At 47.1% G+C, this 15,345-nt stretch overlaps 1 protein-coding gene and 1 long non-coding RNA gene across 2 annotated transcripts; one reads left to right on the top strand and one right to left on the bottom strand.

Moving 5' to 3' along the window:
* The first annotated feature begins 200 nt into the window (after positions 1-200).
* On the top strand, positions 201-2,777 carry FOXD3 (forkhead box D3). Its single transcript, XM_055586931.1, has one exon. It carries the CDS (start codon positions 715-717, stop codon positions 2,158-2,160), a length of 1,446 nt encoding a protein of 481 aa, XP_055442906.1. The 5' UTR covers positions 201-714; the 3' UTR covers positions 2,161-2,777.
* A 2,308-nt stretch (positions 2,778-5,085) lies between these two features.
* On the bottom strand, positions 5,086-6,897 carry LOC129656201 (uncharacterized). The gene is made up of 3 exons (XR_008716263.1): positions 6,673-6,897; positions 5,483-5,584; positions 5,086-5,371 (listed from the first exon to the last, which is right to left on the bottom strand). It is a non-coding gene; the product is annotated as an uncharacterized LOC129656201 (long non-coding RNA).
* Between the last annotated feature and the right edge of the window lie 8,448 nt (positions 6,898-15,345).

Genomic DNA, 15,345 nt, shown 5'->3' with positions numbered 1-15,345 from the left:
GGGTCCCAGGGCGGTCCCAGGCGCCCTTGGGCCCCGCGGGATGCTGGCGCACGGTGCGGCGCGGAGTTGAGCGTCCCTTGTCCCTTTGTTGACAATTCTCTCGACCAACTTGAGTTTGGCCGGCTCCGCGGCGGCCCTGACGTCACGCACGGTCACGTGGCCCCGCCTCCCGTTGGATCTTTAAGTAGAAAGTAATCTATCAGGCCAGTCCTTAAAACGGGACTTTCGACTGCGGGGGCTTCGGCGTCCCTGACACCCCCTCCCCCGGTTGCCCCTGCCCGCGCCCTCCTGAGCTGCTCGGCGCCCCGCGTCCCGCGCCCGCCTGCACCGCTCCTGCTCCCCACGCCCGGGCCGGAGGCAGAGGAAGGCAGGCGAAGTGAGGGGGCGCGGCGTGGAGAAGCTGCCGGGCCCGGGCCGGGTCCGGGGCCGCTGCCGGGAGCAGCAGGGAGCGCCTAGTACCGAGCGCCAGGGACAGCTGGAGTTTGCGGAGCGCTGCCACGGGGGGCGGACGGCACAGCCCGAGTCGTGCGATGCCCGGCCGCAGACTGTGAGCCAAACCGGGAGGGCCCCGGACCACCTACGCCCCCCTCCCCTCTCCTAATCCCCTGTCTTTCGGGGGCTCCCCAAACCCCTTTCCTGAGGTTGGCGGCAGCCCCTGAAGACGCCCATCGCGCGCCGCTCCTTCCCCTCCGCCGCCACCAACCCCGAGGAGGGATGACCCTCTCCGGTGGCGGCAGCGCCAGCGACATGTCCGGCCAGACGGTGCTGACGGCCGAGGACGTGGACATCGATGTGGTGGGCGAGGGCGACGACGCGTTGGAAGAGAAAGACAGCGATGGGGGCTGCGACAGTCCCGCGGGGCCGCCCGAGCTGCGCCTGGACGAGGCGGACGAGGTGACGCCGGTGGCACCCCACCACGGGCAGCCTCAGCCGCCGCACCAGCAGCCCCTGGCACTGCCCAAAGAAGTGGCTGGAGCCGGGGCCGGGCCAGGGAGTGAGGCGGGAGCATCCGAGGCCGACGGCTGCAAGAGCGGCGCTGGCGGCGAGGAGGGCGGCGGGAGCGGTGGCGGGCCGGGCTCCGGCGGCGGTGCGGCGGGCGGCCTGGCCCCGAGCAAGCCCAAGAACAGCCTGGTGAAGCCGCCCTATTCGTACATCGCGCTCATCACCATGGCTATCCTGCAGAGCCCGCAGAAGAAGCTAACTCTGAGCGGCATCTGCGAGTTCATCAGCAACCGCTTCCCCTACTATCGGGAGAAGTTCCCCGCCTGGCAGAACAGCATCCGCCACAACCTCTCGCTCAACGACTGCTTCGTCAAGATCCCCCGTGAACCGGGCAACCCGGGCAAGGGCAACTACTGGACCCTGGACCCTCAGTCCGAGGACATGTTCGACAACGGCAGCTTCCTGCGGCGCCGGAAACGCTTCAAGCGCCACCAGCAGGAGCACCTGCGTGAGCAGACGGCGCTCATGATGCAGAGCTTCGGCGCCTACAGCCTGGCGGCGGCGGCCGGTGCCGCGGGGCCCTACGGCCGCCCCTACGGCCTGCACCCTGCGGCCGCGGCCGGCGCTTACTCGCACCCGGCGGCCGCGGCAGCTGCGGCGGCGGCCGCGGCGCTCCAGTACCCGTACGCGCTGCCGCCTGTGGCCCCCGTGCTGCCGCCCGCCGTGCCGCTGCTGCCCTCGGGTGAGCTGGGCCGCAAAGCGGCCGCCTTCGGCTCGCAACTCGGCCCGGGCCTGCAGTTGCAGCTCAACAGCTTAGGAGCCGCCGCGGCCGCCGCAGGCACGGCGGGCGCCGCGGGCACCACGGCGTCGCTCATTAAGTCCGAGCCGAGCGCGCGACCGTCGTTCAGCATCGAGAATATCATCGGAGGGGGCCCCGCGGCGCCCGGGGGCTCGGCCGCGGGCGCTGGGGGCGCCGGGGTAACTGGGGGCACCGCGGGTAGCGGAGGCGGTGGCGCCGCGCAGTCCTTCCTGCGGCCGCCCGGGACCGTGCAGTCGGCAGCGCTCATGGCCACGCACCAGCCTCTTTCACTGAGTCGGACGACGGCGACCATCGCGCCGATTCTGAGCGTACCGCTCTCTGGACAGTTTCTGCAGCCTGCAGCCTCGGCTGCCGCTGCTGCCGCCGCCGCTGCTCAAGCCAAGTGGCCCGCTCAATAGGGACGCGCCGGTGGCCGGGATGCGGGGCCTGGCAGCGGCCTGGATTGTCGGCTGCAATTTGCAAGCTGCGCGCCCCGCCCCGCTCCTGGCCCCCCTGCCCAATCCTGGACTCTGCCTCTCTTCCATTTCCTCCCCCCCGACCCCTCAACACCGACCTTCGGCGGCCTCCACCCAGTCCTGCACACCTAGGCTGGCGGAGCAAACTCTCACTGCGCGCCCGCGGGGAATATCTTTCCGTACAGGTAAAACCGAAAACCGATTTTGCCAAAACTGTACCCGGACGGCGCCTGCTCTCAGTACCTGGGGGATGAGAGGGAAATTCTTTGTACATATTTGTATAAAAATTATTGACTTTCCTTTTGGGGTTTTTATTTTTTTAAGAAAAAAAAATTCAGTAGATTTAGAGCTCTGAACTTTCATTTTTTCTGAAGGTTCACTCTCCGCAGTTTTATGTGAGAAAAAATGTATAGAGACGTTGGGAGATTTTAAATATAAAGTTTTCAGAAGACGAAAGTCATTCTATATAAAAGTCTGTTTATATATAATGAATATATATGGTATTCTAAATGTTATTCCATCGTGTTGTACACAACTTTGTAAATAAAATTTTTAAAGGCTCAGCTTAATGTTTCATTTAGGTGTCTGAGGTAAATGACAAGATTTTAAAATAATATTTGCATTTTATTCTTCCCAGATGAGTTTCAAGGAATGACCTTTTCAAACTTTGCTAATTCATAATTTGAGTGTAAGAAAAATTTAATTGGAAAAATATGCCTAATTTAAATTGTACTAATATTTTCTTTTAGTTTTCACATAACATGGGTGTGTAGGTGGTGATTTTCTTCCTATCAATACATTACATCTAAATGACTAGATATTTCTGAAGATAAAGTAAGCTGCCATTTAAAAAACCAACCTAATTCTAAACTTCAGCACAATTTTAATTATTTTTAAACATTAGACTTCATCTTTCACAATGGAAACTTTCCAAATGAGAGTTCTTAATCATTTCAATTAACCTTTCAAAAGAATGTTAATTCCAAACATTTCCCCCATCTTAGCATTTAAAGCCTTGATTTTTTTCAAACTATTTTCATACCCTAAGTGGAAGTGGTAATAAACCCAGTTAACTTTTTAAACATATGTAATAGCATTTTAAATTTTGTAGTGAAATTGTATTACCTATATGAACTTCATAGATGATACATAGTTGTTTTGTTTTTTCATAATATTTTCAAATAAGATGCCTCTTTTCTATGGCAATAATAAATCCACAACATAATTTCGATATCTGAAGGGTTCCTGTAAATGTTTCCTTTCTTACCAACCCGCAGCTTTTCCAAAGGCCAAGAAATAAACCTTTAATATCCTTTTAAAACAGATGCACCTCACCCCGTTTCTTAAACTTAAAAAAATACCTTAGGCTAGTTTAGTATGAAATGGGAGATCACAAAGCAGGAATGGAGAAATGTCCTTGTGGATTATTTTTAATGTGCATTTCAGCTGTTGCAACCCTAAGTATTAACGTAGAAATGAAACATCCAGATGCGGAAATTCAGTTCCCATCACCACCAACACATCCTCAAATGACATCAATTCTAATTATTTCGTAATTAATTTAGCTGTTGCAATTACGTATGCGAAATTGCTTTTTAAAACTGGAGCGGGTAGCAGTACTGTCAGCTCGGCCCTATGCGGGTGCTGTTTGCAAAACACCGTCAGTCCCCGGCGCTGACGTCCACCTCGCCTCCCTCGTCGCGGAGATGCCTCCCGGCTGCTGATCCGAGCCTTATTTCTCTGCTGTCGGCGTGGGCTAGGGCGTCACTTTAAATGACACTTCCTCGCAAATACCGAATTTGTCTTCCTGGTAAACAGTAAACATTATTGTGTCCTGAGTAAACATTCCTTCTGGATCAGAGTCCTAAAATAAAACAAGCTGCCGGGGGTGAGATCGTTTAACTTGATAAACAAGAACTTGATAATCAACCGCCACCGAGAGGAGCTACAGTAACCTTCACGAAGAAGAGATTATGGACCACACAGTCTATGGGCGGGTCCCTTCTAATCTCTTTTTACAAGGAAAACTAAACGGATCTAAATTTGTTTGTGTGTTGCAGCTATAAAAGTAACAAGTTGTTTCACAGTTGTGTCTGGCTAATCGGTTTTTACACAAACAGCAAATGGTACATGATTTGTGCAAACACATAGAGGTTATTTCTAAATTTAGCTTACACCCCTGGGAAAAGGGAAAGGCCGGGCTTCTTGAATTCACTTTTAGCCTCAAGAAGCTGCTGATCCAAGGCTTCTAAATGACATTGGATAACAGGGGCCTCATTCCATCCCTGATCCTTTGTTACTTATAAAATTACTCGCTCATATTTCCGCGCATAGCAGCAATACCGGCCGAGCCTGCGCCCGCGGCGTGACACTCGGCCACAAGCCGCCGCTTGAGATCCGCGGAGCATTTTTCCCCCCTGATATATTCGGCGATGGAGTGTAGAGGAGAGATCCGCGGGCAACTTTCCTTCCAGACACTTTCTAGCCTTGAACTAGAGCCTAAAGATGACCCTTTTCTTTATTTCTGGGTGGGTAGGAGACTCTTAGCCCCAGACCTCAAACCGACTAGCGACTCTTAAAGTCCAGGCAGATGCCAGGGATATAGGCCTGGCCATTCCCCCCGAAAAGCTCTTTTTGGTTTAAGCTTGTTAGACCACGAAGCCTTAGAGCAGCAGAAGAAAATGCAAATATCATATATAATGAACACAAGCACTTGGGCTTCAAGGGAGGGCCTGAAACCCACATTTTATATGAGCGAATGCGACCACCGGCGTCGAAAGGCACTGAAAATCCCCTTACACTGAGATTTAAAGGCAACACGACTGATACCAGCTTTTTATTTCACTTAGGCAGATTTATTTGTAATAAAAAGAGGAAGCGGATTTTTTGGGGGCGGGGGGCGGATTTTAGCTTTCGGCTACACACCAATTTAAACTGGTTTCCACTTCCTCTGGCACTTATTTCTAAAAAGTCCATCCAGTTCCGAGGGCTGTGGCCCTTAGAACATCCCCTGGATGGAGTCCCTGAGGGGGTCCCGGTACTTAGTCACTGCTCCGGGAATGGAGGGTGAATTCGGAGGTCCAGGGAAAAGCGAAGCAAGGCTACAATATATGCACGCTCTTTTCAGGGCTCTTGCTGCGATGGCGGACGTGGCCTGTAGGGGGCGATGAGCAGATGCAAAACTTCCCAGTTTTGTCTCCGAGGGTCCCAGACCCAAACCTGAGAGACCTTCCCTTCCAGGCTCCGAGCACCCTGACCCTCTTACGCTTTTCATCCTCCCGGCCTGGGACACCCAGGTCGAATCTCAGAAAAGCTGTTTTTCTCGATCATTCTCTTGGAAGGGACAGAGTCCCGAGGGGAATTTGCCCTAAAGATTGGGAAGCAATAAAGTTTACTGATGAGGAAACATAGACTTGGAAGCAATTAAGAGTTATATTTGAGGTTATTTATTTTATACGGTTTATAGAAAGAGTCTTGGCAGTGAAAGGACCATGAAAGGCTGGTGTGTGTGCGCACGCGCGCATGCATGTTTTAACGCAGGTTCCTTGAAGAACTGTCCTGAAGAGACTATGATCTGAAAGAAAGCCAGTTCCAGAGCCATGTCTATCAGACTGCACTCGTGTCCGTGATGGTGGCAAGTTGCAGCATCATTAGTGAATAAACTCCTCTCTGAGAGGTGGATGGGAGGTTGGAAGATCTCAGAGTGCCCAGGTAGAGTGTGTGTGTGTGTCTATTTCATGGGAGGGAATGATAGGAAGCAGTGGAAAGAGAGAGGTCTTCCAGAGGGAAGAGACCATCCCAATCGGGACATAGGTATTTACTGACTGTGACCTTGGACAAACTGCTTGGTTTCTTTGAGTCTGTCCATTCCCTTGTCTCTACAACGAGAGAGAGAATGATACTTGTAGCTTGGGCTTGCAGGATTAGGTGAGTTGGTGTCAGTGGGAGGCGGAGGGGTGGTGTTTTGTAAACTGTAAAGACCTAAGGGTATGTAAGGTGGTTTGTTAGTGGCTTCTAGAAAGACAAACGGACTTCCCTGGTGGCTGCATAAAGTCAATAAAGAATTCGCCTGCAATATAGGAGACCTGGGTTCCATCCCTGGGTCAGGAAGATCCGCTGGAGAAGGAAATGGCTACCCACTCCAGTATTATTACCTGGGAAATCCCATGAGCATAGGAAGTGTTCCGACACCACTTAGCTACTAAATCACCAACCGACAGAAAGACAAACAACTCTGTTACAAACACTTGCAGTGTTGGGCTGGGTTTTGAACCACTAGATTTTAGGTGTAAAAGATGAGCAGTTCAGCCCTCCCCCCGCCCCCCACCCCCGCTGTCTGAAAGGATGGAGCAAAAGAGAGGCTAGTCAGAATGGGCTTTTCAAAGGAGGGGTCTCGTCCTGGTCTAGAGTCCTTCGACCCCGCCCTGGGCTTGAGGACAAGGCCCAGATGCCCACCTGCTCTCAGTCCGCAGTCCCAGCTCTAGAGGCCTGGCCTATTTCTTTCTGTTGAGTCGTCTACTTTGCTCTTTGCCCCTTTGCTTCACTGTCCGAGGCAAGTGGGGAAACCTGAGCCCTCCGCTGACAGACGCCCATTAACGCAACGCGCAGCCTCAGGGAGAATTAAAGGTAACCAGATCTCAGACCCACGTGAAAGACCACCCTCCCTTTGCCTGCCTCCGACAGTTGGCAGAGATACACCCAGAGCCAACTTCTCTCTCTTAATCATCACCACCCCCTCCCCTTGCCCTCTTAGGAATGTACTAGCCATTCTTTGCTCCCCGCGGGCAACACCAGCCAAGAAGGGCGGGTACGCAGAACAAAATTTGTAAAAAAAAAAAATGTTGCAAAATCATCGGAGGAGTCGTAGAAAGCATTATCTTATTTTTATTTCTCGAGAGGGTGTCTTATATATCCGAATTTTTCAAAATAAGAAGGAAATTAGTCACCTCCCTTCCTCCTTCTTCAGATGATTTTGTGCTTAAAGCACACAGCTCGGTCCTGTCAGTTGAGATGGGGAGGTGTTCATTCCCTTGTCTGAGTCCTCTGGGTCTAAATTTCAGAGGCATCTTCAGAAAAAACAGCCCTAAAGAACACCCTCTCTTCTTTCTACACAGGCCCTGAAAGTTCTGTGACTTTCCCAAGGTCACTGGGTAGCCCAAGGATAAGCCTTAGAAATGCTCAGCAGAGGAAAAATTGTTCTCTATCCTGGAAAGACGCCCCACTTGAGGAAAGGAAAAAAGCGAACAGTGGCACAAAGAAGTTTGGGAAGACTGGGGGTGCGGGGAGGGGGGCAGAGAGAAAGAAAAAAAGACAAACGCAGAGAAACACTGGGCCGAGCTGAACTCAGTTCTGCAATGGCCAAGACCTAGACCCGGTGCCGCCCCGCGCGGCCTCGGAGGTCCGCTACGCCCAGACCCATCCGCGCCGCGCTGCGCCTCTCGCCCAGAGCCAGGCGGTTCTGCGGTGACCTACGCCTCGATCTCCCGGCCTCGTGATTTGGGAAGGGAAGGACGAAGGCGGAAACTCCAGGCCCGAAGCTCAGAGGTCAGAGGTCCAGCCATATCGCTCAGGTCCCCACGAGTTGGTCCCCACGGGTGTCCCCAGCCCCTCCCACGCCGGGTCCACCTTGGCGCCAGCCACTAGGGCTTGGCCTGAGGGACTCCAGCTCCCCTGGACTGGAGGGGGCGAGGGCGGGGGTTGGGGGGAGAGGAGAATTTGAATTGATTAGGGAGGAAACCCATCCTTAAAAAGACACCCGCTCCTGCGGCGCCCCACTGGCCCGCGCCTGGGAAGCTCGTGACGAGGACAAATCTCTGCGGTGTGCACCCGGGCGGCCGCAACGCCCCAGCCCAGGATCTCCAGGGAACCCGGGGTAATAGGTACTAGGTACAAGTTAGGGCGCAATCCTAGGAGTCGTAAGGAGGATTGTGAGAAGTCGGGCAACAAGGCCAGGATCTTAGGACTGGAGTGCCCCTCGACCTGGGCCTGTTTGTCCGGCCGCCAACGCGTGGCAAGAGGTCTCTTCTCCGCCATCCGCGCCCCTTGCTCCCGCTTCAGCGGAATGGGAGTTTGGGATGCTCCTTCTCGAGATCCTCCTTCGCGAGATCCTGCAACAGGAGCTGAAGTGCACGCCTTATCGAAGAGGGGAGTTCTCTTCCGCCCTCCACTCTGTCTTCTCTGCAGATGGTGAGCGAGACTGTTTTCTCCAAAAGACCAAGAACACATTTTTGCCAGTTACACTTATCTGCAAGGGGCGCATGCAGAGGAACGCAGCGGGCTAGCAACCCCAAACCTTAACTTTTCTGTTTGCTTTCAAGCGCCACCTGGGAGGCACCGCCTCCTCCGGGAAGCCTTCTTGAGCCTCCCAGCTCAGGTCAGTTGCGCCTTCTTGGAGTTCACCGTGCCAACTAATGAATCGTTGCCTACGTTGCCCTGTGATGTCGTTACTATCTAATATTGCTGAGCACAAAGGGAACGATCAAAAGTATTTGTCTAATAAAAGACAAACTAGGACCATGGGAATGGGGATGAGGAATCTTGAAGGCTGTTAATTGAACGAATAAGGTTTTTTCGAGATTGGGGGCGGTTTTCTTCCCATTCCTTTCCTTCAGTCTCCCTCCCCCCCCTTTTTTTCTATAATAAATGCTTTTATAAACACCATGTTAAAGGAATTTTAAAGAGTGCTTATTAGAGATCTAAAAAGTATAACATGTCAATGTTCATAAAATAATTGGATTTTATGCAATATTTTTTCTGCCATTGTGAAATTAGTTGAAAACTTCTTGGCCTAGCCTAAAATATACCTACAGACAGTTCCACCTCCCTCCTAAGGAAGAAAGCTCCATTAGAGTACCTTGGGATTTTCAGTCCCTCAGTTCTTTCAGTAGAAGAGGATTCACTACCTCACGAAATATCCATTGCACATACAGACAGCTTTATTTTTTAGAGTGCCTTTCTTTTGTAGACCTTTTATTTCCTTAGAGAATTTGAGACTCATTTGCTTAGTTGTCAATACTGAAGATGTTATATTGTCATGTGTTGGGTTTCTCTATCTTGAAGCCCAAAGAATTCACCGTGGTTTGACCTCTGTGTTTGTGGAGAAAACTGAGCAACAGCTAAAGCTTTGAGAAGGTGTTCTGTATCGTGTATACATGTTCCAGGCCTGTATGGGGTCTGTTCTGAGATCTATTTTGAGAGCTCACGTTGTTTACCACCTCCCCCAGGGTTGAGTTCAGACTATACTGGTGGTAAAAGTTTTGTTGGATGGTTGTTAGGATCTCGTGGGGTTTTTTGTTTGTTTGTTTGTTTTTAAACCAGAAAAAAAACCTAGTTTTAAAAAGTTAAATTATTTAATTTCTCTTTCATTGCTGTGAACATTGGCATAAATGTTAATCTCTTAACTGTCAGTTATCCAACCCATTCACCATACGAAACTAGGAACTTAGATGGCGTCCCTACATGTAGAATTCATACAGATTCTACTATTTAATATAGAGAAGAAGAAAGAAAATCTTAGGTTATTTGGCCATTGCCTTCCAATTGAGATCAAGATACTATGTTCTTTAGTGTTATACACTTAATGGATTTTTTTGTTGTTGTTGCAAACTTATATCTAGTTTGTGTAGTCCCTATTGATTTAGGGTTGTTTTTTTTTTAGTTACTGATGTATACTTGATTTACTGATTTAGCCTTTATATAGCTCAGTTAGCTTCTTTCTTTGCTATTGTTACAGATTATACCAGTAAGCCATCTCTCAAATTCTACCATCTTGCAAATGTAAATGTTGGTTACAAGAACAAGGTGGTATCAAGATCAGCACAAATTAATCACAACCACTGTGAAACATCTGCTTTATTGATGGTACTTCAACAGCATCACCTTTCCACATACATCAGGAATTATGACTTTATGATAAAGTTGCTCTTGCTGCTGGAGGGAATCGAGTACAAGAGTTAATAGATTGGATTAAAAGACAAGAGTAATTCTTAGTCCTAGGCCTGACATTGAACTTAGAAGTATCTGATGGACTCTATATTTGCCCACATAAAGACCACAATTTTTTTTATTATAGAATATTGGCTATGTTCCCTGTGTTATACAATATATCTTTGTAGTGTATTTTATACATAATAGTTTGTACTTAATCCTCTAATCCTATATTGCCTCCTCCCTTCTCTCTCCCCACTGGTAACCACTATTTTTTTCTCTATATCTGTGAGTCTGTTTCTGTTTTGTTATATTCACTAGTTTGTTGTATTTTTTAGATTCCACATATAAGTGCTATCATTCAGTAATTGTCTTTCTCTGTAAAGACCACTATTGAAAATGTAGCTGAAAGAGAAGAGAGAAATTTAGTATTATAACTATCATTTTAACGATTCAGGCAACAGATCTTTTTGAGTAACTGTTTAAAAATTTAGAGATTTTTTTTAAACCTTAATTTCACTTTTGTCTTGATTTAAGGTATCTGTTATATCAAGATATCTGCTGTTCAAATCTCCAGTAGTTTGATGACTCCTTCACTCTGATATTGGTAGTATATATGATAGTTCAGGGGAGGAGACTGGATCACCCGCCTCTACCACCACCACCCATGGGGGTCACATGAATAAAGTGAGGAAGCCCCACAGGAAACTGAACAAATCTGCTCTTTACTTTGGGAAAAGAAAGACAGATAGTGCTAAGTCATGTCTGACTCTTGCGATCCCATGAACTGTAGCCTGCCAGGGTCCTCTATCCATGGGATTCTCCGGGCAAGAATACTGGAGTGGGTTGCCATTTCCTTCTCCAGGGGAACTTCCCAACCCAGGAATTGAATCCAAGTCTCCTGCATTGCAGGCAGATGCTTTACCGACTGAGGTATGTTGGGAGCCATCATTCTAGTACAGAATATATATATATATATAAATATATATATATATAAAATGTATTATATATATACATATATATATACAAAATAAAGTAACCCACTACATATGTGTGTATACGTACACACATATGTAGTGGGTTACTTAAAAAAATATTTTTTTCCACTCCTCACTATATGCGGGATCTTGATTCCCTGACTAAGGAAATGCCCTTTGTGGAGTCTTAACCATTGGACCACCAGGGACGTCTTAATGGGTTACATTCATTTATCTGTTGCTTTAAATATCCTTTTATAAATGAGATGAAGTGTGAGAAAAAAACTTTATTAAATTATAAGAGCTAAAAACTTACTGTGTAAGAGATAGCTGTACTGTATTTTCAAAATTGATTCCCTTTCTGGGGAGGGTTTGAGATGCGGAATGAGTGTCTAGAAAGAGCATGGATTTTGGATCTGTTTCCTACGGTCAATCAAATTCTGGGCCTGTCATTTCCAAAATGTGATTTTGATCAAAGGCATTTGGGTTCTCTGAATCTCAATTTTTTTATCTATGAAATGGGAATGGAACCACAATATGAAGATTTACTATGATAATGCATTTGGAGTGCTCAATAATGGTGGCTATTATTACTTTACAGTTTTTGCTGATTTAATAGCAGTCATATTTTCATGAAGCTACCTTTTGTTTCCCTCTGATATTATATAACCAAGGTTGTCACATTTCGTATTTTAAAATGATATTGATGATGCCACTGTCCCTTCCATCTGTTTGAACTAGGTATCATTTTTGTGTTCTCACAACCTAACAAATGTGAAACAATTTACTCTGTAGTGCCACTTGGTAAATCACTTTTTCACTTTCAGAGTATTTTTCAGTCTTGTGGATGAGAGGTCTTGACAATAGTCGTTAAAGACATGATAGCACTTTCACAAGAACAAGGACATGTGCCTTATGTCTTTGCTGGTCTCTGGGTCTAGGTGGACTAATTTTAACATTTTTCTAGATCTACACTACAATTATACTAAAAGAAGTTACTCACTGTCGGCATTGTATCTGATCGGGGAAATGCCTAATTTTGAGCTTATAAAGACTACCTCAGTTATATTATCTGGTTAATGGGAGTATGTGATGTTGTACAGTTAAAGAAAGCTGGGACAGAAGTCAGCTGATACGGTTTTGCAGCCTGATGATTTTGGCTAAGTTACTTGAAGCGGGCTAAGTTATTTGAAGCTGTTAACCTCAAATTATGATACTCTACTGGGGACGGTCTGTGTCTATTTAGCTTGAATTAAACCCAACATTACTTTTTATGAAAGTGTCTTCCCTGGTGGCTCAGTGGTAAAGAATCCACCTGCCAGTGCAGGAGACATGGGTTCGATCCCTGGTCTGGGAAGAGTCTACATGCAGCAGACTATGCAGCAGACATGTGCCCCAACTATTGAGCTTGTGCCCTAGAGCCTGGGAGCTGCAACTGCTGAAACCCACAAGCCGAAACTACTAAAGCCCGTGCTCCCTAAAGCCCAGGTTCTGCAACAAAAGAAGTCACCACAATGAGAAGCTGGTACACTCAACTACACTGAGTAGTTCATGCTCAGTGCAACTAGAGAAAGCCCACACAGCGGTGAAGACCCGCCACAGCCGAAAATAAATAAGTAAATAAATGAAACATTTTTAAAAGTATGAGAGAGATAGAAAAAAGACAAAAGAGAGAATGGAAAACCATTTAAATGTGAAGTTGAAAATAAAATAAAATAAATGTGAAGTTGTCATGAATTCTATTTAGTGGGCATGGAACAGAGGGAAATGCAGCAAGGATGGCGTGAAGTTGCTAGTTCTGGTTAGTCTCTATTCACTTATGCATTTTACAATGTAAGCATCTTGCTTCAGAAAATTGTATATCTTGATGGTTAAATATATTGTCCTTATATTTTTGTACAGCATGGACCCTAAATGCAAAACAACTCTTTCATCTAGAGTTCAACCAAAGAGGTATCAACCTGTTCCAACAGTGGAAATGCTGATAATTAGATCCAGAAAGTGATGATATGCTTGTATATTGTAAGGGCGAATTTAAGGGATTTTTGTGACTTATTTTTATTATATTTGATTTTGTTTTTACCTTACATGTTACTTTAAAATCTAGTTTCTGCACAAAATGCAATTTCCACTATACTATCTGCCTTACCAGAGCTGTTCTTGGAATCAAATGAGATAATATATGTTAAAGTGCTTTGCAAAATACACAGTGCTATAAAATGTTTCTGTCCTCTGGACAAGACTTGGCCAGAAATCCATTTAAAAGGTTTTATTCTGTGTTTCCACACAGAAAATGAATTGTGATTGAACACAGAATGGTAAGCACAATAATAATAATAATAAGGATAGGAGCTAAGAAGATAAATTGACTACATAGTACCTGCCAGGAAATGTGTTTCATGCTTCAAGCAGATTATCTCAATTAGAGAGTGCTTTGGGACGAGTTTTTCCTCTTAGGTTTCTATCCTTCTAGACTCTCTTGCTGCTGCTGCTGCTGCTAAATCGCTTCAGTCGTGTCCGACTCTGTGCGACCCCAGACACAGCAGCCCACCAAGCTCTCCTGTCCCTGGGATTCTCCAGGCAAGAACACTGGAGTGGGTTGCCATTTCCTTCTCCAATGCATGAAAGTAAAAAGTGAAAGTGAAGTCGCTCAGTCGTGTCCGACTCTTAGCGACCCCATGGACTGCAGCCTACCAGGCTCCTCCGTCCATGGGATTTTCCAGGCAAGAGTGCTGGAGTGGGGTGCCATTGGCTCTCTTAAGACATTCCAAATTCAAATATCACGTACACTTTCTGGGATGCCTCCGCATTACTTGTGTGTGTGTGTGTGTTTCCCCTTTGTATATTGCTGAATTTAATAACTGAGAAGTGCTAGGTGAGAAAAATACTTATTTCCTAACTCAGTGTGTTTCCATGTGAAGGAATTTTGCTAGAGGACATGTGAGCCTTTCTCTGTTATTCCTCTCATGAGGGAGGAGGATGACATCTAAATGGTGAGTTTAGAAAAAAGGACCAGGCATTTGTGGACCAGCCATTCCTGCACATTTTGGACTTGACTGCTCACTGCTACTGCTAAGTCACTTCAGTCGTGTCCGACTCTGTGCAACCCCATAGACGGCAGCCCACCAGGCTCCCCCATCCCTGGGATTCTCCAGGCAAGAACACTGGAGTGGGTTGCCATTTCCTTCTCCAATGCATGAAAGTGAAAAGTGAAAGTGAAGTCGCTCAGTCGTGTCCGACTCTTAGCGACCCCATGGACTGCAGTCTACCAGGCTCCTTTGTCCTTGGGATTTTCCAGGCAAGAGTACTGGAGTGGGGTGCCATTGCCTTCTGGCTTTCAGTGTCTTCCATGCCAAGACCTTAGCAGAACATGCGCTGTACTTGTGGTTGAGGTCTGCATCTGTTTAGTGATGCATATGATAGGGTAGGTAAGTCTGACTAGTTCCTAAACTATAAGCAAGTTCACCTGGTTGAGTATAATTTTTTAAAAAAAGATTATTTATTTATTTCTTGGCTGTGGTGGGTCTTTGTTGCTGTGCGAGGGCTTTCTCTAGTTGCAGAGAGTGGGAGCTACTCTTCATTGAGGTACATGGGTTTCTCATTGCAGTGGCTTTGCTTGTTGCAGAGCACAGGTTCTAGGCACGTGGGCTTCAGCTGTTGCAGTGCATAGGCTCAGTAGTTGGGGTGCACAGGCTTAGTTGCCCCACAGCATGTGGGATCTTCCTGGACCAAGGACTGAACTGGTGTCCCCTGCATTGCATGGCAGATTCCTAATCACTGGACCAACAGGGAAGACCCTAGTTGCACATCATTTAATGTAGCTTTCATTAGAAATAAAGCTAATACTTAACTCTGATACCTGTGTCTACTTCTTAACTATTTCTAAATCTAGGTGGATAGGGAAGAGAAGAGTTATGAATTAGCTACTTAAAACCCTAACAGTATAAGGGAGTGAGTGGTTAAGAGCACAGGTGTGGAAAGGAGATTGCCAGATTTCAAATTCCAGCTGCATTACTTTTCAGCTGTGTTACCTTGTGCAGGTTAAACTCTCTGTCTTAGTTACCTTATTTGTGAATCGGGGACAATAATAGTATCTACCCTCATAAAGTTGATGAGAGGATTAAATAAATTAATACATGTAAAGTGGTTAGAATAGTCCTTGGTATACAGGCTTCCCTGGTCGCTCAGAGGTTAAAGTATCTGCCTCCAATGCAGGAGACCCAGG

The sequence above is a fragment of the Bubalus kerabau genome, chromosome 6 (assembly GCF_029407905.1).
Source record: "Bubalus kerabau isolate K-KA32 ecotype Philippines breed swamp buffalo chromosome 6, PCC_UOA_SB_1v2, whole genome shotgun sequence".
NCBI lineage: Eukaryota > Metazoa > Chordata > Mammalia > Artiodactyla > Bovidae > Bubalus > Bubalus kerabau.
Note: the sequence above shows the minus strand (reverse complement) of the source record. Positions and strands in the feature narration are given on the sequence as shown.